This window comes from Leucoraja erinacea, chromosome 4, assembly GCF_028641065.1.
Source record: "Leucoraja erinacea ecotype New England chromosome 4, Leri_hhj_1, whole genome shotgun sequence".
In the NCBI taxonomy this organism is placed as follows: domain Eukaryota; kingdom Metazoa; phylum Chordata; class Chondrichthyes; order Rajiformes; family Rajidae; genus Leucoraja; species Leucoraja erinaceus.
The window spans coordinates 9,021,138-9,048,922 of NC_073380.1; the positions used below are offsets into that span (position 1 = coordinate 9,021,138).

The window sequence follows — 27,785 nt, forward strand, 5'->3', positions numbered from 1 at the left end:
ATTTAGTGTGAAAGAGCATTTTTTGTCATTCAAGACTGCGCTACCTATGTAGTTTCCGACATATTAAAACAAATCTGATGATCCCTTGTATACAAAAACCTGTCTTTGTAAATAGCTCACTCTAAGCTTCCCCCCAGTCAAGTTTCAGTCAATAAAATACTGAGTCAAGCACTTGCACATCTAAACTTTATTTTGGATAAACACAATAACAGTTCCCCACTACTATATCTAACCACCACGGGTTTGATCCTTGTATCTGCCTGGTCAAGCCTTCCTAGCCTCGTGCAAGCAGACACTCCAAAAGGTCACACAGTCCAGGGCATTCTTCCAGAAGATCGACATTGAACCTCGTGGAAGCTACCTTTTATAGGTCCCTGAACCTTGAGGGGCCGAACCACATGAGGGTGGTCTCTATACAGTTCAATAACAGATATCGATTAACACAGTACATGATAGACATTTCCCTAATGCAATAATATAGTAACTAATACATTGTATTCAAAAGGAGCTTCTGGAAGGAAGCAAACATAGCAACATTTGCCTAGATATTCATGAAACCCAGACAAGGCTCAACACTTAACCCAATCAACATCTAGCAAAGTAAAGCTTTGCAACAAGATTTACAATGTCTGGTTTGCATTCACCCAATCCGTTTCATGCATTTGACACCTAATTATAAGAATCTGCAGATGTCCCATTCTTTCCCTGCAACTCTTATCTGGGCTCCAGACCAGCCGACACCATTCTGCAGCTTGTCCGATTTCTGCCGAAGGCATATTTAAATTGAACAAATGGCCTAGCACAGAAGCCTTTACTCAACTTTAGTGTCCTGGCATCTCCAATTTGGCCAGAATTATCATTTTCATCTACGGTGCTGGCTTGAAGGGATACAGTAGAGAGCCCATTGACTAGTTGGATCCCAGTCTGGTTCGGCAACAGGAATAAAGAAGACTGCAAAAAAAATGGTGAACACTGCCCAGTCCATCACGGGTACTGACAGCCCCACCATCGAAGGGATCTACAGGAGTCTCTGCCTCAAAAAGGCAACCAGCATCATGATAGACCCACACCACTCTGGCCATGCTCTCATTTCACTCCTGTTATCGGGAAGAAGGTACAGGAGACTGAAAACTGTAATATTCAGGAACAGCTTCTTCCCTACAACCATTAGGCTATTAAATGCTATAACCTCCAAATAAACTCCAAACTATATAGACTTGGGGACATTATTTTTGATTTTGCTCTGATATCTGTCTGATTTTTTTTAATATATCCAGAACTTTTTGCTGTTGTTTATTAAGGATTTTACAGAGTGCTGTCTTTACTTATCTGTTGTGATGCAAGTAAAAGCTTCATTATTCCAATTAGGGACATTTAATAATAAAACACTCTTGACTCTAATGACAGGTTAACCTATGATTAGCGTTTGTCGGCACTGGGCCTGTACCCGCTGGAGTTTAGAAGAATGAGGAGGGGCCTCATTGAAACGTACAGAATAGTAAAAGGCTTGGATAGAGTGGATGTGGGAGTAGTCTAGGACTAGAGGTCATAGCCTCAGAATGAAAAAAATATATATTTTTACGAAGGGGATGAAAAATTTCTCCAGTCAGAGGGTGGTAAATATGTGAAATTCTGCCACAGGAGGCTGTCAGTGGATATTTCTAGATCGATTCTTGATTAGTACAGGTATCAGAGATTATGCGGAGAAGGCAGGAGAATGGGGTTAGGAGGGAGAGATAGATCAGCCATGGCGGAGTAGACTTGCTGGGCCGAATGGCCTAATCTACTCCTATCACATGACCTTATGACACTTGGGACTAACTCACAATTCCTATAGCGGAGAGAATTTAAAAAATTCCCATGGGTAAAGAATTTATTTTCTGGCTGGAATGTGCGACCCTTATTTTGAAACTGTGATTCCTGTTTCGGAACACTGCTAGTAGGGTTTACATGGGATGCATATATCTATCCTTCAACCCCTAAGGAATTTTGTACGTTTCTCCTCATTATTCTTAACTGAAAAGATGACAGAACTCTTTTGTGTAATCTTCCCTCATCCAACAAAGCTGCCACGCCAGAAATCAATCTGCTCACCCTTCATTCCCTCGTTCGTAATAGGAAAAGCCCAAAGGAAAATAATGGCAGTCCTACAATAAATCTCTACCTCTTTTTGTCTGTCATTTGCACCTGAGAAGTGAATAATTCGTGGTTAGAGATCGGAGGAAAATCACTTCTGATTTATATCTTTTCAGCCCTTTGAACATGTGCAACGGTGAAGCAGATCACCATTGAGTATTTCTTAAGAAACATAGAAACATAGAAAATAGGTGCAGGAGTAGGCCATTCGGCCCTTCGAGCCAGCACCATCATTCAATATGATCATGGCTGATCATCCAGAATCAGTACCCCGTTCCTGCTTTCTCCCCATTTCCTAAGAGCCATTTATCTAACTCTCTCTTGAATACATCCAGTGAATTGGTCTTCACTGCCTTCTGTGGCAGAGAATTCTACAGATTCAAAACTTTCTCATCTCAGTCCTAAATGGCGTCCCCCATATTCTTAAACTGTGACCCCTGGTTCTGGACTCCCCCAACTTCGGGAACATTTTCCTGGCCTCTCCAATCCCTTAATAATTTTATATGTTTCTGTAAGATCTCCTCTCATCCATCCAAATTCCAGTGAGTAAAAAGCCAGCCGATCCATTCTTTCATCATATGTCAGTCCCGTAATCCCGGGAATTAACCTGGTGAACCTACGCTGCACTCCCTCAATAGCAAGACTGTCCTTCCTCAAATTAGCAGACCAAAACTGCACACAATACTCCAGGTGCGGTCTCACCAGCAAGGAGTATAGGACCTCCTTGCTCCTATACTCAAATCCTCGCGCTATGAACAGATTGACACAAATGTAGCTACAAATGTTGTTAAGATGCCCTTTCAAAAAAATTAATCACTGAATCTTAAAAACCTTGTTGCATATATTGAGCCATGGTTTCAGGGACATAGAGTCACACGGCACGGGAACAGGCCGACAAATCCCTGCCGATCAAAGATGCAGCATCTAAAGGGCCTGTCCCACTAACGCGACTTTTCAGCGAATGTCTTCGACCTTCAATCTCGAGGGCACTCGCCTGAAAAACCTCGAGCTGGATCGACCGTCAGCGATGAAACCGTGAGCCGGATCGACTGCCACACACAGAGACACACAGACAGACACACACCAAAGGCAGGGGCCAGGGAAAGCGGGGGAGCGCTATCTGAAATTCACACCCGCGATGAACAGGAAGGTAAAAGATGGCTGGCACAGTTCGGTAAGTCCTTTAGAGAGCCTGGTGAGGGGAGGGTGGTGGGAGAGAAGTGGGGGGGAAAGGAGTGGAGACACTTTTAAGAAGCCAGACAACGTTTAATAAAGTTTAGCGGGCATTTAACATTACCAGTCGGTTTACTTACCTTTTTTCTCAACAAGCTTTACCTTCGACTACCTTCGATTAACTTTGATTAACTTCGACTACCTACAAATAGCATTATGACCTACTAGGACCTACCTCGACTAAACCCACGAGTAAAGAAAATATTGTTTTTTTTTCCATGACGACCTTTTTTTTACTCGCGGGCATTTTTCAGCATGTTGAAACATACGCCGCGACCTAGCTGAGGCCTGACGTATACGGGGACTATTCCCGAGCATGAAGGAAAGTTACAAAGACCTCCTAGGACCTCGTGTCGACCATGCTGCGAATATGAGTCGAGGGCAAACTAGACTAAACTCGGGAATTATGTTGCCGCAGTGGGACAGCCCCTTTTGTGTGTGAAAACGCACACCTCCAGATTCAGGGGCAGTTTCTTCCCCATTGTTATCAGGCAACTGAACCATACAACTGTAACCAGAGAGCAGTCCTGAACTACTATCTGCCTCAGAGTGGACCCTCTGATAGCTTTACCTTGCACTAAACATTAGTCCCTTATCATGCGAATGGCTTGATTGTAATCATGTATTGTCTTTCTGCTGGCTGGATAGCACGCAACAACATGTGTACATGTGACAATAAAATAAACTGTGACAATAAAATAAGTTATTCCCATTTGCCCGAAATTGGCCCATTTCCCTGTAAATGTTTCCTATTCATGAACCCAATCAAATGGTGTGAAAAGGCTACCCCTCGTGTTCCTATTACATCTATCCCACTCACCCTGAAGGCGGCATGGTGGTACAGTGGTAGAGTTGCTTCCTAATGCCCCTGTCCCACTTAGGAAACCTGAACGGAAACCTCTGGAGACTTTGCGCCCCACCCAAGGTTTCCGTGCGGTTCCCGCAGGTTGTGGAAGGTAAGACCTCCCTGGTGGAATAAAACTGGGTGAAAAAAAGTCTTACCTTCCACTACCTGCAACCTCCGGCAACCACCTACAACCTCCGGCAACCAGCTTCAACTAGCATCGCAACCGGCTTCGACTAAAAAATCACCGATTTTTAAAACGGCAACCTATTTTTAGTTGAGGCCGGTTTTTAATTTTTTGAAATAATCGCCGGAACATAGAAGAAGCGGAAACCACTTTCGACCATTAAGGAGACTGACAAAAACCTCCGGGAACTTCCGGGAACCACACGGAAACCTTGGGTGGGTCGCAAAGTCTCCAGAGGTTTCCGTTCAGGTTTCCTAAGTGGGACAGGGGCATTAGAGCTCTTCCAGCTATAGAAAACCGGGTTCGATCCTGGCTACAGGTGCTTGTCTGTACAAGGTTTGTATATTCTCCCTGTGACCTGCATGGGTTTTCTCCGAGATCTTCGGTTTCCTCCCACACTCCAAAGACGTACAGGTTTGTAGGTTAATTGGCTTGGTATAAATGTAAATTGTCCCTAAATTGTAGGATAGTGTTAATACGCTTGGATCGCTGGTCGGCATGGACTCAGTGGGCCTGTTTCCACTCTGTATCTCTAAACTAAACAGATCCTCTGGTTCTTGATTTTCCTACTGTGTGTAATACATTCAGGGCATCCACCTTATCTATTCCCCTTGTAAAGTTTTACACCTCTACAAGATCACCTCTATAAGATGCATCTCTATAAGATCACTTCTCATCCTCCTGCACTCCAAGGAATAAAGTCTCATCATTGGATGAACACTTGACATTATATGGAGTAATATTTGGTTGTAATCACAATTGTAGGTTGACCTTACAGAAAGGTGGAATAAGCTTTTTGGTCTGAAGCCTGAGACCCATTTTGTTTTCCTGGTATTTAACTTTTAATGCCAATTCCATATACTTTCTCCAAACCTATAACATCTTCCTTAACTAAGTAATTCCATTTTAAACATCAGGAGGTGATTTTCTTTGGAGTAGGGCGGAGCGGCACGGTGGTGCAGTGGTAGAGTTGCTGTCTTACAGCGCCAGAGGCCCGGGTTCGATCCTGACTGCAGATGCTGTCTATACAGAGTTTGTACGCTCTCCCCGTGACCTGGTTGAGTTTTTTCCAGGTGCGCCAGTTTCCTCCCACACTCCAAAGACGTACAGGTTTGTAGGTTGATTGGCTTTGGTAAAATTGTAAATAGCCCCTAGTGTGTAACAAAGAATTAGTGTACGGGGTGATCACTGGTCGGCGTGGGCTAAAGAGCCTGTTTACACACGTTATCTCTAAACTAAACTAAACTCATGGATCTTGCCTAAAGAATAAGTTTTGGGCTTGAATCTGATTCAAAGATTGGACTGAAACAGTCAGGAACACATGCTTCTAGAGGGGAAGAGAGACAAACCATCTGATCACTACATTGGATCCTTCTGGGCTTGCTTTTGTATCTTCAATGCTGTTATCTATGATCTCTAGTTTCCACAGCATTCTGTCTCTCTCATCCAACAATGGTTGATGTTAGATAGACATAAAATGCTGGATTAACTCAGCGGGTCAGACAGCATCTCTGGAGATAAAGAATAGGCGACGTTTCGGCTCGGAAACCCATCCTAAGAAGGGTTTAGACACGAAACGTCAACTATTCCTTTTCTCCAGAGATGCTGCCTGACCCGCTGAGTTACTCCAGCCTTTTGTGTCAACCTACAAACCTGCACCTCTTTGGAGTGTGGGAGAAAACCGGAGCACCAGGAGGAAACCCACGAGGTCACAGGGAGAAGGTACAAACTCCGCACTGCCAAGCAACCTTACGGTTTAGATTGGCATCAAACTGAGTGGAGCCATGATGAAGTTATTCCTGTGCTGCACTCTTCTATGTAGTTAAACAAAGGAGGACTCGGCGTGGGAGTACTTTGTAACTTTGTCAGTGCCCTTTATGGGCGACTATTTGCATACCTTGGATATGCGAGCAAAGAATTTCTCTGTGACAATAAAGTATTCCGTTCAATTGCAATGTATGGGTTTTTGTTTTCTAATGTGATTACGTTGAATGCTTTTTGCTGTGCATGTCATGGGCTGACCAACCTGCATCTCTTATTTCTTCGCAGATATGGTTGCAGAAGTACGGCTACCTTCAAGCTAGTGGACCCAGAATGTCAGTATTGCGTTCTTCACAGTCCATGCACACAGCTGTAGCTGCTATGCAGCAATTCTATGGAATTAAAGTTACGGGGACTTTGGATGAAAACACAATAGAGTAAGGAATGTCTGTTTTCCTCTTCAACCAGCACCAGCTCCTAAGTGCTGCACACGTCTGCTTGAAGAAGCCAAACAACTCCTGCTTGTAACTCACAGAGCACCATAGCCGTCATTTACAATAACGTCAGAAAATATAAGGTTTCTCCACTCCGCATTAAAGGAAAATGCCACCTCTTAACGTGGCGGCTACAGTGTTTGGAGCTTGCATGAAATGTAAAATAATCCTTTGTATTCAGAAGGTACCTTTCAATTGCATGGATAGATAAACTTACTGAATAGTGAAAGGCATAGATAGAGTGGACGTGGAAAGGATGTTTCCACTGGTGGGAGAGTCTAGGACCAGAGGTCGTAGCATCAGAATTAAAGGGCGCTCTTTTAGAAAGGAGGTGAGGGAGAACTACTTTAGTCAGAGGGCGGTTAATCTGTGAAACTCATTGCCGCAGAGGGCTGTGGAGGCCAAATCAGTGGATATTTTTAAAAGTGCTGGAGTAACTCAGCGGGTGAGGCAGCATCTATGGAGCAAAGGAAATAGGCAATGTTTCGGGCCGAAACCCTTCCTCAGACAGAGGCAGAGATGGACACAAAGTCTTGGTGTCAAGGGTTATGGGGAGAAGGCAGGAAAATGGGATTTGGAGGCCGAGATCATCCATGATTAAATGGCGGAGTTTCTCGATGGGCCGAATGGCCTAATTCTACTCCTAAAACTTGTGAATTTGTGAATGGTCTCTGCGATTCTGATGCATGGTTCTGTACAGCCATCCTCTAGATGGGTCTAAATGCTGATAAAAACATATAGAGGTGAGGGGTAAATGTGTGCAATTCAAAGAAGTTTTGACTTTGTTGAATCTGCAGAGCGTGCCGTTGATAACGAGTGAGAACATTCATGGTGTCGGAGAGGGTCCAGACGAGGTTGATGAGAATGATCCCGGGCATGATTGGGTTAATGTATGATGAGCACTGGGCCTGTACTCGCTGGAGTTTAGAAGGATGAGGGGGACCCTCATTGAAACTTATCGAATCGTGAAAGGCCTGGATAGAGTGGAGAATATGTTTTCACTTGTGGGACAGTCTAGGACGAGAGGCCACAGCCTCAGAATAAAAGGACTTGCCTTTAGGAAGGAAATGAGGAATTTCCTTAGTCAGTGGGTGGTGAATCTGTGGAATTAATTGCCACAGACGGTTGTGGAGGTCTAGTCAACGGATAATTTTAAGGCGGAGATTGTCAGCTTGACTAATGCGGGTGTTAAGGGTTGTGGGGAGAAAGGAGAACGATAGATCAGGCATGATTAAATGGCAGAGTAGACTCGAAGGGCCGAGTGGCCTAATTCTGTTCCTCTGTCTGATGAACTTTAGAATGCTCTTTTGGACCAAGGCTGTTTCCAGTCAACAAGGACGAATCACTGACAGTGGTGTTGGAACTAACGAACAAGGTCATATTTTTGGCAAACAACTCAGTGTCCTAGACGGCAACATAATCAGCGGTATTCATTTATATTTATTCCAGAAAGGTATTGAAAAAAATCCTTTACGAATCCCAGTAGTTGAAACAGCTCTTGCAATTAGAGAAGTGTTTGTTCTTGGTGCTACTTTCCATTCGGCACATGGGCCACAGGTCATGTGAAGCAGCATTGTGAAAACTACATTTAGATATATGCACTTGGAACCTTGCCAAAACCACCATTAAGGTAATCTCCGAGCATGGATTAATGCTGTCTTTTAATAAAGTTGATGGATTAAGGATTGGAAATGTACCTGCCTGGAGCTGAGTCAACGTTATTGCAGCGATACGGTACACAAGAGCCCAAATGTGCTGCATAACAAGGTGATAGAACGTAGTTCTTTGCATTCACTGATCGGCCCATCTCATCAACAGGGAATTACCGACCACAGTTCACAGAGGAAGTGGGAAATCAGGTTTTAATCAATCTCAAGTGTTTCTTACTGCTTATATTGTGGGCTGGCGCGGTGGTAGAGTTGCTGCCTTACAGCGCTTGCAGCGCCGGGGACCCAGGTTCGATCCCGACTACGGGTGCTGTCTGTACGAAGTTTGTACGTTCTCCCCGTAACCGCGTAGGTTTTCTCCGAGATTTTCAGGTTTCCTCCCACGCTCCAAAGACATACAGGTATGCAGGTAAATTGGCTTGGCACTTATACATTGTCCCTCGGATAGTGTTAATGTGCAGGGATCGCTGGTCGGCGCGGACTCGGTTGTCTCCGCGTTGTATCGCTAAACTAACTTTCATTGCCAGCCTTACTATACAGCATATTAAGAGTAAATACAAAATAATTGCAAAGAAATTAGATAAATTACAGCTTCTTGTGCTTTGTAACATTGATCATTTAATTTAAGGGCAGCACGGTGGTGCAGCGGTAGAGTTGCTGCCTTACCATGCCAGAGACCCGGGTTCGATCCTGACTGTGGGTGTACAGAGTTTACATATTCTCCCTGTGACCGCGTGGTTTTTCTCCGGGTGCTCCGGTTTCCTCCCACACTTCAAAGACTCACCGATTTGTAGGTTAATTGGCTTTTGTAAATTGTAATTCGGCCCTCGTGTGTGGAACAGTGCTAGTGTATGGGGGGATCGCTGGTCGGCATGGACTCAGTGGGCTGAAAGGCCAGTTTGAGCTCTAAAGTGTTTGAGCAGATTAATTTCACTCTTGATGGCCCTGATTTTTATCGATAAAGGCTGTTGAATGCATCCACTGAAATCTACCTTATTAAATGCATGCAAATCCTTGCATGTAGAGTCCAAAGCTGCAATCCCAAACATACTTGAAACAAGGGGTTACAAATGCAAAAGAAGTCTCAAAGTGCTGGAGTAACTCATGTCGACACAAGGAACTGCAACTAGGAAAACAAGGGAGAGTCCAGGACCAGAGAATTAAAGGACTTTCCTTTAGGAAGGAGATGAGGTTGATAGCCCCTCCTCCTCCCCTCGGTCATGACTGACCATGGGTGATGCATCCTAGCTGTTGGCTGCTTGCTCCAAACCTCGGCTAGAGCAGCGTTGCTTGTGGCTGAAGAGACCAATGCGGGAGTGACAGTCTCTGTCGCAAAGGTCACATTTGTATGTGGTCTCTGGTCTTTTGAAGTTGCTGCGCTCCTTTCTGCGCGCCCGCTTGTCTGCCGCTGTGTTCAACAGTTTCTCTTCCCCCGTTTTGAAATGCTGGTTCAGGGTATGGAGATGAGGGGGGATTTCTTTATAGTCAGACGGTTGTAAGTCTGTGGAATTCATTGCCACAGAAGGGTATGGATGCCAAGTCAATGGATATTTTTAAGGCAGAGGTTGATAGATTCTTGACTCGTACGGTTGTCAGGGGTTATGGGAAGAAGGCAGGAGAATGGGGTTGGGAGGTAGAGATAGATCAGCCACGATTGAATGAGTAGATTTGATGAGCTGAATGGCCTAATTCTGCTCCTATCACTTTTGAAAGAACGAACTTATAAACTTTGTATCTGTGCCATTTCCGCTGAAACAATCAAAACTAAATTTTGCTATCACACTCTGTGGCTTGATTTGGTTGAGAAATTTTGGCTGTTAAAAATTGCAGCAGGACTTTGATCAACTGGCCAGGTGGGCTGAGGAAAGCTCGGTGGAATTTAATACCCGGCGGTGTAGCGGTAGAGTTGCTTCCTTACAGCGCCAGCCACCTGGGTTCGATCCTGACTATGGGTGCTGTCTGTCTGGAGTTTGTACGATCTCTCCGTGACCTGTGTGGGTTTTCTCCGAGATCTTCGGTTTCCTCTCACACTCCAGAGACACGTAGATTTGTAGGTTAATTGGCTTGGTAACAATGTAAAATTGTCCCAAGTGTGTGTAGGGTAATGTAAAGGGCCTGTCCCGCTATCACGGCCTAATTCATGACCTCTGTCGAGTTTGCCCTTGACTCGTACTCGCAACATGGTCGTCACAAGGTCGTAGCAGGCTGCGATGCAGTGCCGGATTTAGATGAAGAGAGGCCCTAAGCTGTTCCACTTATGAGGCCCCCTCCGCGTTGGTTTGCAGCGCTGGCGGCCATGGCGGCCAAATCTCCCACAATTCAAAGCGAGGGAGAAAGTGCCCAGCGCCGACCAGTTGCCGTTGCAGTGCGCATGCGCAGGGCGGCCGATGCTGTGCTGGCCGTGGTTGTGCGCATGTGCAGGGGGAGGACGTGTAGGCCGCAGCAATGCGCACGTGCAAGGCGACCTGCCGTGCCGGCGGATGAAGAGCAAGTGGAGCCCGGCGGCCCGGACACGGATAGCAGGGGGGAGATGGAGAGAGAGAGATAGAGAGGGGGGCCGCCCAGAGTTGAACAGTAAGTGTTCTGCCTTGGCCGGAGGCCCCCCTAGACCTCGAGGCCCTAAGCTTAAGCTTGTCTAGCTTATAGGTAAATCCGGCCCTGCTGTGATGCTAGTGGTAGGTAATCACTGCATCAAGTGGGTCGGGGCGTTTTTTCTAGCCTGATGAAAAATGTCCACGAGTAAAAAAAGTCATGAATTAGGTCGTGAAAGTGGGACAGGCCCTTTAGTGTGCAGGGATCGCTGGTCGGCGCTGTGAACCGGTGAACCGAAGGTCCTGTTTCCGTGCTGTATCTCTAAACTAAACTAAAAGCAAACTATTTCATCAGGCAAGCAATAAAAAAACCTGTAGTCGCATACCACCAGATTCAGGATCAGCTTCTTCCCCGTTGTTGTCAGGCTACTGAATGAACCTCTCTTATGCAAAGATAGACACACAGTAACTCAACGGGACTGGCAGCATCTTTGGAGAGAAGAAACGAGACCCTTCTTCCGATGCGCTCATAAGCTAAGGGCATAGTCCTGATCTCGCAACCTGACCTCATTGAAGCTCCTGCACTATTCTATTGGCACTTTCTTTGCAGCTGTAACCCTGTAACATCATGTTGTGCACGCTGGTCATTTATCCCTTTACATAACCTGTTGTATGTGCATGGTTTGAATGTACTCATGCATTGTATGATTTTATTAGATAGCATGCAAACACAGTTTTTCGCTACATCTGGGTACATGTGACAATTATAAAAATTTTTTTTTTTTTTTTTTTTTTTTTTAAATTTTACGGCGGAGAAAGTGTTCCACCGGGCAGACTGAGTGTCGAGATGCCCCCGGGGTGTGAATCCCGGCACCATCTCGCTACCATCCCCCTGCTGGAGCACCGCCACCACGGCAGCCCACCAATTATAAACAATTTCTAACCTCCCAAAGTAAGACGTTGTTCTCAATGACTAGTGCTGGAGGATATCAGCCGGTCAGGCGGCATCTCCGGAGAATATGGATAGGCGACATTTTGGGTTCCCTTCTTCACACTGATTCAAGAGTCCCAATCCAAAACCTCACCTCTCCATGTTCTCCTGCGATGCTGCCTGACCCGTTGAGTTACTCCTGCACTTTGTGTCAATATCTGTGGAAAGAGTTTTGACTTGAAGCATTAACTCAGTTTCTCTTTCCGCAGATACGGGCTGACCTGCTGAGTGTTTCCAGCAGTTTCTGTTTTAATTTCAGATTCTCAGTGTCTGCACTTTTTGCTTGTTATCGTCATTGAACACTCATTATTGAAGCAGGCGGGAATATAACTGATCACAAGGTTAGGAATTGTAGCAAAATACAATTCTACTACTGCTGATTAGTGATTTCATTGTGGAGACTGAATTTGTCAGCAGAATGACTGTGTTGTGGTCACAACTACCAATGCAATCATGGACAGTGTATTGGAATAGATTAGTTTAGTTTAGAGATGCAGCAGGGAAATAGGACCTTCGGCCCACCGAGTCCACACTGACCGGCGATTCCCGTAAACCAGCACCATCCTACACACTGGGGACAATTTACAATTTTTACTGAAGCCAATTAACCTACAAACTTGTACGTTTGTGGAGTGTGGGAGGAATTCGGAACACCCGGGGGAAAACCCACTTGGTCATGGGGAGAACTTACAAACACTGTACAGACAACAACCGTAGTCAGGATCGACCCGGGTCTCTGGCGCTATAAGGTGGCAACCCTACCACTGCTCTACCATACCACCTCAATCATGGAATGGTGAGATGAAGTTTAAGATTTACCCTCTATGTTGGTAGACAAGAATGCTGGAGAAACTCAGCGGGTGAAGCAGCATCTATGGAGTGAAGTAATAGGCGACATTTTTCGGGTCGAGGTCCTTCTTCATAGAAGAAACATAGAAACATAGAAATTAGGTGCAGGAGTAGGCCATTCGGCCCTTCGAGCCTGCACCGCCATTCAATATGATCATGGCTGATCATCCAACTCAGTATCCCGTACCTGCCTTCTCTCTATACCCCCTGATCCCCTTAGCCACCAAGGGCCACATCTAACTCCCTCTTAAATATAGCCAATGAACTCTGGCCTCAACTACCCTCTGTGGCAGAGAGTTCTAGAGATTCACCACTCTCTGCGTGAAAAAAGTTCTTCTCATCTCGGTTTTAAAGGATTTCCCCTTTATCCTTAAGCTGTGACCCCTTGTCCTGGACTTCCCTAACATCGGGAACAATCTTCCTGCATCTAGCCTGTCCAACCCCTTAAGAATTTTGTAAGTTTCTATAAGATCCCCTCTCAATCTTCTAAATTCTAGAGAGTATAAACCAAGTCTATCCAGTCTTTCTTCATAAGACAGTCCCGACATCCCAGGAATCAGTCTGGTGAACCGTCTCTGCACTCCCTCTATGGCAATAATGTCCTTCCTCAGATTTGGAGACCAAAACTGTACGCAATACTCCAGGTGTGGTCTCACCAAGACCCTGTACAACTGCAGTAGAACCTCTCTGCTCCTATACTCAAATCCTTTTGCAATGAAAGCTAACATACCATTCGCTTTCTTTACTGCCTGCTGCACCTGCATGCCTACCTTCAATGACTGGTGTACCATGACACCCAGGTCTCGCTGCATCTCCCCCTTTCCCAATCGGCCACTATTTAGATAATAGTCTGCTTTCCTGTTTTAACCTCACATTTATCCACATTATACTGCATCTGCCAAACATTTGCCCACTCACCCAGCCTATCCAAGTCACCCTGCAGTCTCCTAGCATCCTCCTCACAGCTAACACTGCCCCCCAGCTTAGTGTCATCCGCAAACTTGGAGATATTGCCTTCAATTCCCTCATCCAGATCATTAATATATATTGTAAATAGCTGGGGTCCCAGTACTGAGACTTGGGGTACCCCACTAGTCACTGCCTGCCATTGTGAAAAGGACCCGTTTACTCCTACTCTTTGCTTCCTGTTTGCCAGCCAGTTCTCTATCCACATCAATACTGAACCCCCAATGCCTTGTGCTTTAAGTTTGTATACTAATTTCTTATGTGGGACCTTGTCGAAAGCCTTCTGGAAGTCCAGATACACCACATCCACTGGTTCTCCCTATCCACGCTACTAGTTACATCCTCGAAAAATTCTATAAGATTCGTCAGACATGATTTACCTTTCGTAAATCCATGCTGACTTTGTCCAATGATTTCACCACTTTCCAAATGTGCTGCTATCCCATCTTTAATAACTGACTCTAGCAGTTCCCCCACTACCGATGTTAGACTAACTGGTCTGTAATTCCCCATTTTCTCTCTCCCTCCCTTCTTAAAAAGTGGGGTTACGTTTGCTACCCGCCAATCTTCAGGAACTACTCCAGAATCTAAAGAGTTTTGAAAGATTATTACTAATGCATCCACTATTTCTGGAGCTACTTCCTTAAGTACTCTGGGATGCAGCCTATCTGGCCCTGGCGATTTATCGGCCTCTAATCCATTCAATTTACCCAACACCACTTCCCGGCTAACCTGGATTTCACTCAATTCCTCCGACTCCTTTCACCCGCGGTCCCCTGCTATTTCCGGCAAATTATTTATGTCTTCCTTAGTGAAAACGGAACCAAAGTAGTTATTCAATTGGTCCGCCATATCCTTGTTCCCAATGATCAACTCCCCTGTTTCTGACTGCAAGGGACCTACATTTGTTTTAACTAATCTCTTTCTTTTCACATATCTATAAAAACTTTTGCAGTCAGTTTTTATGTTCCCTGCCAGTTTTCTTTCATAATCTATTTTTCCTTTCCTAATTAAGCCCTTTGTCCTCCTCTGCTGGTCTTTGAATTTCTCCCAGTCCTCCGGTATGCTGCTTTTTCTGGCTAATTTGTACGCATCATCCTTCGCTTTGATACTATCCCTGATTTCCCTTGTTATCCATGGATGTACTACCTTCCCTGATTTATTCTTTTGCCAAAAAAGTGTAATCCAGCATATCTCATCTATATTTGTATGGATGTTTTTACCATCAGGGCTAGGAATTTGAGTACAGGAATTAATCTTACTGAAAATCGTGAGGTAAATGGTCCATTTTTTGGCTGTTTGTCCATTATTAGTTAGACTTAAAAAAGACAGTGGTGAAGTAACTCAGCAGATCAGGCAGCATCCCTGGAGAACATGGATAGGTGAAATCTCTGGTTGGGACACTTCTCAATGCTGTCTGACCCGCTGAGTTACTCCAGCATTTGGGTCTTTTTTGTAACGGAGACAAGGAAACACTTTTTCTCACAGAGAGCAGTGAGTCTGTGGAGTTCTCTGCCTCAGAGGGCGGTGGAGGCAGGTTCTCTGGATGCTTTCAAGAGAGAGTTAGATAGGGCTCTTAAAAATAGTGGAGTCAGGGGATATGGGGAGAAGGCAGCAACGGGGTACTGATTGGGGATGATCAGCCATGATCACATTGAATGGCGGCGCTGGCTCGAAGGGCCGAATGGCCTACTCCTGCACCTATTGTCTATTGTGTATTGTAAACCAGCATCTGCAGTTTCTTGTTTCTACATTAGTCAAAAGATCATAAGTGATAGCAGTAGAATTCGACCCATCAAGTTACTCTTGCCTTCTCCCCATAACCTCCGACACCTGTACTAATCAAGAATCTATCTCTGCCTTAAAAAATATCCTTTGACTTTGCCTTCACAGCCTTCTGTGGCAAAGAATTCCACAGATTCACCACCGCCACTGACTAAATAAATTTCTCCTAATCTCCCTCCTAAAAGAACGTCCTTTAATTCTGAGGCTATAACCTCTAGTCCTAGACTCTCCCACTAGTGGAAACATCCTCTCCACATCCATTCTATCAAAGCCTTTCACTATTCTGTACATTTCAATGAGGTCCCCCCTCATTCTTCTAAACTCCAGCTAGTACAGGCCCAGTGCCGACAAACGCTCATCCTTTGTATGCTTAACCTACTCATTCCTGGGATCATTCTTGTAAACAGTAAGACTTATAAATCTTGTATTTAGTGAGACTTACCCCCTGAAGTAGCGAAAATGTGGACTGCCTGCTGAATTGTTGAATGTAAAACTAATAACTTTGTACGGAGGTGATATATCGGAATGGACAGAACTGCTTCCTAATCGAACAGTGAAAATTAATTGATGCAGTTAGAATATGGCTTTATTCAACGGCTAATCAAGTGCTAAAATGAGATAAAGAAAGGGAAATAAATTTTGGCTTGAAAGGAACCAGAAAGGAAAGGCAAAAATGTATTTACATTTTTAATTTTATTTAAGAGAATTTCACAATTATTGTGCCTCCATGCCTGTTAAAGTTAATTTCAGTGTCAGTGCATGACAATAAGAATATCATATCATATTAATAAAGTTCTTCCAATTGACTTGACTGGAATTAATGTTCCAAGTCAGTTAATCAATTTCCGGACCTCCAGTATATGTCAAAAATGAGGCAGATAACAAATTGCCTTTTTGTAAAGCTACTGAGAGAGTTGGGCAACTCAGCAATTTTTTGAAAATTGGCAAAGAACACACATCCGTTCTTTACTCTCTCGGAGTAAAATTGAGCACTTTTAGCCTTTCAATAGCAGGGTTCAGGGGCTGTCCCACTGCGGCGACCTAATCCGCGAGTTCAGAAGAGTGTCTTCGATCTTCAAGCTCGAGGGCACTCGCCTGAAATAGCTTGAGCTGGATCGATCGTCTGCGATGAAACTGCGAGCTGTATCGACCGACTGCGCGCGCACACGCACGTGCACACACACACACACACACACACACACACACACACACACACACACACACACACACACACACACACACACACACACACACACACACACACACACACACATATCACAAAGGCGGGGGCCAGGGAAAGCGGGGGAGCGCTGTCTGAAAATCACACCCACGATGAAGAGGAAGGTAAAAGATGGCTGCACAGTAAGCCTTTAGAGAGAGCGCGGGGGGGGGGGGGGGGGGGAGAGGGGGTAGGGGTAGAAGGAGTGGAGGACACTTTTAAGAAGTCAGACAACGTTTAATAAAGTTTAGCAGGCATTTAACCTACCGGTCGGTTTTCCTGGGTCCTGAAAACTCCAGTGAGCCAATTAAAATGCCCGGTCAGCGAAGGAGATTGCCTACGGCTGTTGTCGACTACATAGCAACTCCACTCCACTGCACCACGAGTTCAAAAGAACCATGCCGACCAATTTTTACTCGCGGAAACTTTTTCAACATGCTGAAACATTTCCCGCGGCCTAGCTGAGGCCGTGAGTATTCGAGAACTTCTCTCGAGCATGAAGGAGAGTTCCAGTGGCCTCATAGGACCTCCTAGGACCACATGTCGGCTATGCTGCGAGTTTGAGTCGAGGGTAGTGGGACAGCCCCTTAAGGTTCAATGAGGATTTCTGACTCTCACCGGGAGTTGAGGCAGCTAATATAATAGTAAGGTTAAACGAGAACTTACTAGTTCAAAGTTTGATCGTCATTTTATGAGGAGTAACGTTGAGGGATTACGTGAAGAACCTGCCAGGACGCACGCGTGTCATTCTTCAAAGCAGCGGTGTGAAATCACAGATAACAGCAATGACTGAACATAGTAAGATTAGAGAAGAGAACACCAGTTGAACTTTATGATCAAGGGTGGGAGCGGAGGGCACGTAATCCCTCAACGTTACTCCTCATAAAATGACGATCAAACTTCGAACTGGTAAGTTCTCGTTTAATCTTACTATTTTACTTCGGAGTCACGTGAGCGACTACGTGAAGATTTCAAAGCTCTGTGATTTCATGCCGTGGAAACGAGTCCATGCATCACATCTGCCTTAATTGACTAAGGGAGGAATTGTGTTAACATATTTAAACATGAATCCGACATTGAAAACCCATGATAAATGTATTAACAACAATTTATAGCCCCTATTTCATGGGGTGAAATCATAATACAGAACTTAAAATTGTTTCTGCAAAAGTTCCAGGTTTAACCACTGGTTTATAGTAGAATTGTTGGAACGTTTTTTCCCTAGACCATCCTGCTGTCTCCAGGATTTGGTCCATCGGTACGTCCAATTCCATAGCTGCCGATGTAGCTGCAGCCCTGGTGGAATGAGATTTGAATATGTTAGTATCCACCCCAGCTGTTGTTAAAACCTGTTTCAGCCATCTGGAAATAGTTTGAACTGACACCTTTTTGTGGGGTTGTTTGTGGCTGATTAGTAGTGCCATCTCATTGCCTCTGATATTTTTGGTGTTCTATATGTATAACAATAAATGTCTTATTATACAGAGAAGATCATCTATAGGGTAAGCACTAAATTCTATTTTGAGGCCTGATGATCCCGGTCTGTTCTGTTTGACTAATTTGTGAATATGAAAAATTATATTTCTTGTTGAAGAAGTCATATCGTCCAGCCTTAACTTATGTAAAGACTGTACCCTTTGTGCTGAGACCAAAGCCATCAGCATTCCTGTTTTGTGCGTCAGTTTTTGCAGGGACAGAGCTGTTGCTGGAGACCAGTTCCTTAGCAACGTTAGGACAATACTCACATCCCATATATGAGAGTACCTGGTTCTTGGGGGATTGGTATTAAAAATTCCCCTCATAAGTTTGGTTACCAGGGGGTGAGTCCCAACAGAATGACGCTCTGATCCTCGCCACAGATATGCTGAAAGGGCACTTCTGGCGCAGTTAATGGCACTGTAACTGAGCACCTCATCATAATGGGGGCCTGCCAGGAATTCCAGAACAGACGTTATGTTCATCGTGCTGTAAGTGATGTTGTTTTTGAAACAATATATCTCCCATTTCCTGATGTATACCAGATATTGTTTTTTGGTGGACTGCCTGTGAGCCGCTGAGATAATGTTCAATGTTCGGTCCGTCAGTCCCAGTTCCAGTAGAGGTTTCTTTAGACTCTACAAATTAATAAGTTTGTCGTATTATGACATGGATGGCTATCCCCCGTTACGGGATGAACCAACAAATCTGGTTGTTTCAGGATGGTGATACATGGTTCTAAGACCACATCGAGTATCACAGGGAACCATGGTTGAGTAGGCCAATCGGGCACTACCAAAATACCAGACGCCGAGTCTTGTTGTATTTTGCGTAATACCCGGCTGATGAGGCAGAAAGGAGGGAATGCATAGAAAAACAATTTCCCCCAATGCAGCGAAAAGGCATCTATCACTGATGCCCCAGGGTCTGGTTCCCAAGAAACATAGTTTGGTAATTGGTGATTGAGTCTAGATGCAAATAGATCGATATCTGGTATTCCGTACCGTGCTACAATATCAGCAAATACTTTTTGATCCAACATCCATTCGATGTTTTCATTCAATTTGCGTGACCTGGTGTCTGCCACTGAATTGAGGTTACCTGGTAGGTAAGTAGCTGATATTCAAATATTTTTCTGAATACACCATTGCCAAATTGTATTAGCCAGATTGTCACATGATGTCGATTTGATTTCACCCATAGAGTTAATATATGCTACCACGGTGGTATTGTCAATCTGTAGTCTAACATGGTGATATATTCCAGAACAGTATGATTTTAAGCCATAGAACGCACCCAACATTTCCAGGTAGTTTATGCCAAGTGTCTGAGGTAATGATGCCTCCTGTGCATTCCATCTACCTCCACAGCTAGAGATGGAGTTGGTAGCACCCCAACCAAGTGCACTGGCATCAGTTTGTAGCACCACTGAGGGGTTGCTGACAATGATAGGGTTGGAACAATGCTGAATGTTATCCCTCCACCATTTTAATTCCATAATTGCTTTGATTGGTAGCTTCATTGGTCTGTCGAAATGACCAGCATTAATTTTGAGTGCTTGTATTTTTGCCCTTTGTAAATATTGGTAATACAAAGGTCCAAATTGTGTGGCTGGAAAAGCAGCCACTATTTTGCCAATTACCCTTGCTACCAATCTGATAGATGGTTCACTGATGTCAATGAGGTTGTTGCAGGCCTCAGTTAAGACTGTAGCCTTGTCCTCTGGTAAAGTCACCGACATGTGAACTGAGTCATTTGTGAACCCCAAATAATCCATTATGGTGGAAGGCGTTAGTTTAGATTTAACAATTAAACCCCAGTTTCTCAAACATTGTTTGGTGGCTGATACAACTAGTTTAGCTAATTCCAAAGTTTTGCCCACAATTAATATATCATCCAGGTAGGCCATGACCATATGTTTTTGTTTCCGAAGAAACGCTAGGGCTGGTTTCAAAATTTTGGTAAACAGCCTGGGGCTGATGTAAACCCATTGGGAAGAGCTCTATACTGCCAGAGCTGCCCCATCCAGTTGAATTTTCAATAACGTCTGTGATCAGTCCGTATAGGCACTGAATAGTAAGCATCTTTTAGGTCAATGCTAGCCATGAAGTAGCCTGTGGAAATCGATTGTTTGGCAGTAACAAAGGTTTCCATTTTGAAATGAATATACTGCACAAATGTATTCAATTTGGTCAAATCTATGATGATGCGAAAACCACCATCTTTTTTGTTTTTGGTAAAGATATTAGACACAAATTCCAGAGAATCGTGTTAGGTTTTTTCAATAACCCCCTTAGCGTGGAGTCTCACCAGTTCAGCATGTGCTTCCAATTTTTCTTTTCGTGAAAGTACGATCGTTCGGTTCGGTACATGCTGAACTGGGGGCTATTTTTGTGCACAAATTCAATGGTATATCCCTGGATACTGTTTAGGATATAAGTGTCTGTTGTTAATGCACTCCATGCCTCCCAAAAGAAGTGTAATCTCCCACCGATATGTGTATTATCCACACTTCCTATAATTTGTAAGGGACCAGACCCACCTACCTCCATGGTTACCAGTGGAAAGTTTAATTCTTCCTGTGTAGTCTTCAAGGAGGTTGAGGCGCCGGTGTCTGGGTTTGGGTTTGGGGTTTGCGCATTTTCCACGAAGGCCGGTCTGGGCCATGGCCTAAAAAAGACCGCTGTCCTGTATGTCCGGCCTTTGAGCTTTCACCAGCTTCTGATTGTCTTGCTCTGCTGGTGGGTGCGTAAGGGTGCTGTCTTTGAGTGCAGGATGTCCTTCCTATTGTCGCCTCCACTGTGATCAGCAAATGCTGTGATCCCTGCTGTTAGTAATTTTAGTACTTTCTGGAGTTTTACATCCAGGCTTCTAACTCCTGCTCCGACGTGTTTCCAAATACAATTGTTCACCACTGGAACATTCAGGGATACACAATTTCCTGGTGCCAAATATTTGGCAGTGGTGTCCATCGCAGCTTGTTCCTGTAGTTGCTTGAATGATAGGAAGTCAATGCTGGGTGCTAGTTTTTGTTCTAGATATTTTCCAGTCTGATCTGGCTGTATGTAATTGGACACCATGTCCAGTAGGTTTTCTCCTTCCTGCACCCCCTGCACACTTGTTGTTTGTTCAGCAAACCCCCCTTCAGAGTCAGCCCAGAATTGACCCCCAGTACTCCCCTCTGACGAGGGAAATGCACTGTGCAGCCCTACATAAGGTGCTGCTGTGGGTGTTTTGTATAACCCATGGTGACTAGACCCCATCTCCCGGAGTCTGTCACGTTCTTGCAGTCCAACTTGTCAGAGTCAACGGCTCTGTTCTGTATAGCCTTCCCGCCCGGCCGTGATGTTGATCTGGCCGGCGCGGGTGCCAAGTCGGGCACAGCTGATCCCACTCACGGTGATGCTGGTGCCGTCAGCCGCTGCTAGCTGCCCGCAACTCCGCGGTTCTTCCCAGCCAGTGCAGCCCTTGTGGACTCTTGTCCATAGTTTCCCCTGTGAAAAACAGCACAGGAAACAACCGCAGAATAATTCCCATACCTGTCGGTCTCGGTTTTAAACTTGCCGCTGCGGGGGAACGCTCCCCCCGCCTGCCGTTTCGACTTGTCAGAGTCAACGGCTCTGTTCTGTATAGGCTTCCCGCCCGGCCGTGGTGGTGATCTGGCCGGCGCGGGTGCCAAGTCGGGCACAGCTGATCCCACTCACGGTGATGCTGGTGCCGTCAGCCGCTGCTAGCTGCCCGCAACTCCGCGGTCCTCCCCAGCCAGCTTAGACGCAGCCCTTGTGGACCCTATTTTTGTCCATAGTTTCCCCCTGAAAAAAACAGCACGGGAAACAAAGAACGACCGCAGAGTAATTCACTTACCTGTCGGTCTCGGTTTCAAAATTACCGCTGCGGGGGAACGCTCCACCCCGCCTGTCGTTTCGCAATGCATGAAGCGATATGACACGCATGCGTCCTGGCGGGTTCTTCACTTAGTCACTCACGTGACTCCGAACTAAAATGGCATTTAAAAGACACTTGGACTGCACATGGATAGGAAATGTTTCGAGGTATATGGGCCAATGGTATTAGCTTAGATGGGGCATCTTGGTCAGCATGGACTATTTGGGCCGAATGTTCTGATTCCGTGCTCGTGCCTTTAGGGCGGCACTGTGGCACAACGGTATAGTTGCTGCCTTGCAGCGCCAGAGACCCGGGTTCGATCCTGATGAAGGGTGCTATTCAGTGTGGAGTTTGTACGTTCTCCCTATGATCATGTGGGTTTTCTCCAGGTGCTCCGGTTTCCTCCCACACTCTAAAGACAAACAGATTTGTAGGTTAATTGGCTTCTGAAAAATTGCAAATTGTACCTAGTACTTTTTTAATTTTATTTAGGAGAATTTCACAATTATTGTGCCTCCATGCCAGTTAAAGTTAATTTCAGTATCAGACTGCATGACAATAAGAAATAGCTATTTCTTTGTGTCGGATAGTGCTAGTGTACAGGGTAATTACTGGTCGGCCCTGACGCAGAGGGCCGAAGGGCCTGTTCCCACACTGTATGTCTAAACTAAGTTGTGCTGACTGCGCTAAAATCAATTGATGACCTTTGTGTTTATTTTTCCCAGCTTGGGAAAATAGTGGATGATCAGCCATGATCACAATGAATGGCGGTGCAGACTCGAAGGGCCAAATGGCCGCCTCCTGCACCTATTTTCTATGTTTGTGATATCTTTGTAACCTGGTAACTTTGTAACATCTTAGCAACTTGGTAAAGTTATAGATATCTTCTATCTTAGTGATTAATTCAGCTGTACACTTGGCCTACAAGATTTTTTTTGCAATTTCAATGCCTGTCTCACAAGGTATGAAACCATATGCCCCGTAGATCTTACCTATGCCAAATATCGAATGTTTAATCAAGCCCTGTGTTCTGCTATGGATGGTCTTGGCCCAAAACATTTTTAGAACATTGATTATCCTCAATTTGATCCTTAGAATGAACTATTCCCATCTTTTCAGCCTGAATGGCTTCAATATTTTCAGCACTTAAATGGATGTTTTGCCATTATTGCATTGAACTTATCGGCTATTTTCCCACTTTTAAAGACTTTTACTTTGTTACTGCATTAAATCTCAACAATTGTTTTTAAGTTATGAAGTTCGTAAGACATAGGAGCAGAATGAGGCTATTTGGCCCATCGCGTCTATTCCTCCATGGCTGGCAAGTCATATCTTTCCCTCCCAATCCGATTGAATGAATGAATGTATGAATGAATGAATGAATCAATGAATCAATGAATCAATGAATGATGGAATAAGTTTATTGGCCAAGCATTCACATACAAGGAATTTGTCTTTATGCTCCGCCCACAAGTGACAACATGACATACAGTGACAGTTAGGAATTACACGTTAAATATTAATAATAAAACATTATGGATTAAACTTGTGAATTAAATAAAATACCAGAGCAAAAGGAGGCTACAGATGTTTGGTTATTGAGTAGAGCTACTACTCGTGGAAACAAATCTGTTTTTATGTCTGGCTGTGGCAGCTTTAGTCCAGAGTCACCTTCTGGGAGGAAGTGATTCAAAGAGTTTGTGGCCAGGGTGAGGGGTCAGAGATGATCTTACCCGCTCGCTTCCTGGCCCTTGCAGTGTACAGTTCGTCAATGGAGGGAAGGTTGCAGCCAACAACCTTCTCAGCTAATCGGACGATTCGCTGCAGCCTCCGGATGTCGTGCTTGGTGGCTGAGCCAAACCAGACAATGATGGAGAAGGTGAGGACAGACTCTACGATGGCCATATAGAATTGGACCATCATTGCCTGTGGCAGCTCGTGCTTCCTCAGCTGCCGCAGGAAGTACATCCTCTGTTGTGCCTTTTTGACTGGAGTCGATGGTAACCCCCATTTAAGGTCCTTGGAGATGATGGCTCCAGGAACTTAAAAGACTACACAGATTCTCCTAACTTCTCCCATAATAAGGTCATAAGTGATAGGAGCAGAATTAGGCCATGCGGCCCATCAAGTCAATTCCACCATTCAATCATGGCAGATCTATCTTTCCCTCGTAACCCCATCCTCCTGCCTTCTCCCCATAACCCATGACACCTGTATGTCCAAGGACCTCAATGTCCCTTAAGATCCTCTGAAATCTCTCCCCTCTTAAATTAAACCCATGGCATGTAGTTCTTGATTCTCCTACTCTGGGGAAATAAGGACACTGTGCATTCACCCTATCAATTCCTCTCATGATCCATAATCTTAGACACCGTTACTAACCCAATAAACTATCATGATGCAAGTTCTATGCCCTTAAAGGTCTTGGTGGGATGATTTTCTTGGCTGCAATGTTGAAATGCAAAATAGTTTCCTGAGTTCACATCACATCTTCAAGTATTTTATGGAAACAAAAGGAAATAAGGCGTGAGTCTGTTATTGTCTGGTTTACAGGCAAAACCACCCGTCTTTGTACTGGCACTTGCCCCTTTATACCAGAGGGTAAAACAACTTAAATTTGCTGGCGACACAAGGAACTGCAGAGGCTGGAATCGAGAACAGAACACAAAGTGCTGGAGGATGTGCAGGGACATGAGGAATGTGGATCATATAACATATAACCATATAACAATTACAGCACAGTAAACAGGCCATCTCGACCCTACAAGTCCGTGCCGAACAACTTTTTTCCCTTAGTCCCACCTGCCTGCACTCATACCATAACCCTCCATTCCCTTCTCATCCATATGCCTATCCAATTTATTTTTAAATGATACCAACGAACGTGCCGCCACCACTTCCACTGGAACCTCATTCCACACCGCTACCACTCCCTGAGTAAAGAAGTTCCCCCTCATGTTACCCCTAAACTTCTGTCCCTTAATTCTGAAGTCATGTCCTCTTGTTTGAATCTTCCCTATTCTCAAAGGGAAAAGCTTGTCCACATCAACTCTGTCTATCCCTCTCATCATTTTAAAGACCTCTATCAAGTCCCCCTTTAACCTTCTGCGCTCCAGAGAATAAAGACCTAACTTATTCAACCTATCTCTGTAACTTAGTTGTTGAAACCCAGGCAACATTCTAGTAAATCTCCTCTGTACTCTCTCTATTTTGTTGACATCCTTCCTATAATTGGGCGACCAAAATTGTACACCATACTCCAGATTTGGTCTCACCAATGCCTTGTACAATTTTAACATTACATCCCAGCTTCTATACTCAATGCTCTGATTTATAAAGGCTAGCATACCAAAAGCTTTCTTTACCACCCTATCTATATGAGATTCCACCTTCAAGGAACTATGCACGGTTATTCCCAGATCCCTCTGTTCAACTGTATTCTTCAATTCCCTACCATTTACCATGTACGTCCTATTTTGATTTGTCCTGCCAAGGTGTAGCACCTTTATCAGCATTAAACTCCATCTGCCATCTTTCAGCCCATTTTTCCAAAGGGCCTAAATCACTCTGTAGACTTTGGAAATCCTCTTCATTATCCACAATCTTGGTATCATCTGCATACTTACTAATCCAATTTACCACCCCTTCATCCAGATCATTGATGTACATGACAAACAACAAAGGACCCAACACAGATCCCTGAGGCACCCCACTAGTCACCTGCCTCCAACCCGACAAACAGCCATCCACCATTACCCTCTGGCTTCTCTCATTCAGCCACTGTTGAATCCATCTTGCTATTCCTGCATTTATACCCAACAGTTTAACCTTCTTAACCAACCTTCCATGAGGAACCTTGTCAAAGGCCTTACTAAAGTCCATATAGACAACATCCATTGCTTCACCCTCGTCAATTTGCCTAGTAACCTCTTCAAAAAATTCAAGAAGATTAGTCAAACATGACCTTCCAGGCACAAATCCATGTTGACTGTTCCTAATCAGACCCTGTTTATCCAGATGCTTATATATATTATCTCTAAGTATCTTTTCCATTAATTTGCCCACCACTGAAGTCAAACTAACAGGTCTATAATTGCTAGGTTTACTCTTAGAGCCCTTTTTAAACAATGGAACAACATGCGCAGTACGCCAATCCTCGGGGACTATTCCCGTTTCTAATGACATTTGAAATATTTCTGTCATAGCCCCAGCTATTTCTACACTAACTTCCCTCAGTGTCCTAGGGAATATCCTGTCAGGACCTGGAGACTTATCCACTTTTATATTTTTCAAAAGTGTCAGTACTTCTTTTACTTTGAAACTGATAGTATCCATAGCTACTCTACTCGTTTCCCTTACCTCACATAATTCAATATCCTTCTCCTTGGTGAATACCGAAGAAAATAAATTGTTCAATATCTCCCCCATCTCTTTTGGCTCTGCAGATAGCTGTCCACTCTGTCTCTCCAATGGACCAATTTTATTCCTCATTATCCTTTTGCTATTAATATAGCTGTAGAAACCCTTTGGATTTACTTTCACCTTACTTGCCAAAGCAACCTCATATCTTCTTTTAGCTTTTCTAATTTATTTCTTAAGATTCTTTTTACATTCCTTATACTCCACAAGCACCTCATTTACTTCATGCTGCCTATAATTATTCTAGATCTCCCTCTTTTTCCGAACAAGATGTCCAATTTCCCTTGAAAACCATGGCTCTTTCCAATTTTTACTGTTTCCTTTCAACCGAACAGGAACATAAAGATTCTGTACTCTTAAAATTTCCACTTTAAATGTCCTCCATTTCTCTTCTACATCCTTCCCATAAAACAAAATGTCCCAGTTCACTCCTTTTAAATCATCTCGCATCTCATCAAAGTTAGCCTTTCTCCAATCAAAAATCTCAACCCTAGGTCCAGTTCTGACCTTCTCCATAATTATATTGAAACTAATGGTATTGTGATCACTGGACCCGAAGTGCTCCCCAACGCAAACCTCCGCCATCTGTCCCGTCTCATTTCCTAACAGGAGGTCCAGCACTGCCCCTCCTCTAGTAGGTACCTCTATGTATTGCTGCAAAAAACTATCCTGCACACATTTTACAAACTCCAAACCATCCAGCCCATTTACAGAATGTGTTTCCCAGTCTATGTGTGGAAAATTGAAATCTCCCACAATCACTACCTTGTGCTTACTACTAATATCTGCGATCTCCTTACATATTTGCTCTTCCAATTCTCGTTCTCCATTTGGCAGTCTATAATACACCCCTATAAGTGTTGCTAACCCTTTCCCACTTCTCAGTTCCACCCAAATAGCCTCCCTAGATGAGCCCTCCAATCTATCCTGCCAAAGCACTGCTGTAATATCTTCCCTGACTAGCAATGCAACACCTCCACCTCTTGCCCCTCCAATTCTATCACACCTGAAGCAACGAAATCCTGGAATATTTAGTTTCCAATCACAGCCCTCCTGCAACCATGTTTCACTGATCGCCACAACGTCATACTTCCAGGTGTCTATCCAGGCTCTAGAAACATAGAAATTAGGTGCAGGAGTAGGCCATTCAGCCCTTCGAGCCTGCACCGCCATTCAATATGATCATGGCTGATCATCCAACTCAGTATCCTGTACCTGCTTTCACTCCACACCCCCTGATCCCCTTAGCCACAAGGGCCACATCTAACTCCCTCTTAAATATAGCCAATGAACTGGCCTCAACTACTCTCTGTGGCAGAGAGTTCCAGAGATTCACCACTCT

General features: G+C 44.4%; 1 protein-coding gene across 3 annotated transcripts in view; it reads left to right on the plus strand.

Moving 5' to 3' along the window:
- LOC129696137 (matrix metalloproteinase-16-like) overlaps nucleotides 1–27,785 on the plus strand; it is a 208,985-nt gene that overhangs the window by 57,258 nt on the left and 123,942 nt on the right. The window contains exon 2 of one of the 3 annotated variants that reach the window (XM_055633637.1): nucleotides 6,450–6,496. The exons of 1 other annotated variant lie outside the window; for it this stretch is intronic. In XM_055633637.1, the coding sequence (XP_055489612.1) occupies nucleotides 6,450–6,496 (47 nt within the window). Of the gene's footprint in view, nucleotides 1–6,449; nucleotides 6,599–27,785 lie in introns of all 3 variants that reach the window. One more of the 3 variants, XM_055633636.1, reaches the window with a different exon arrangement.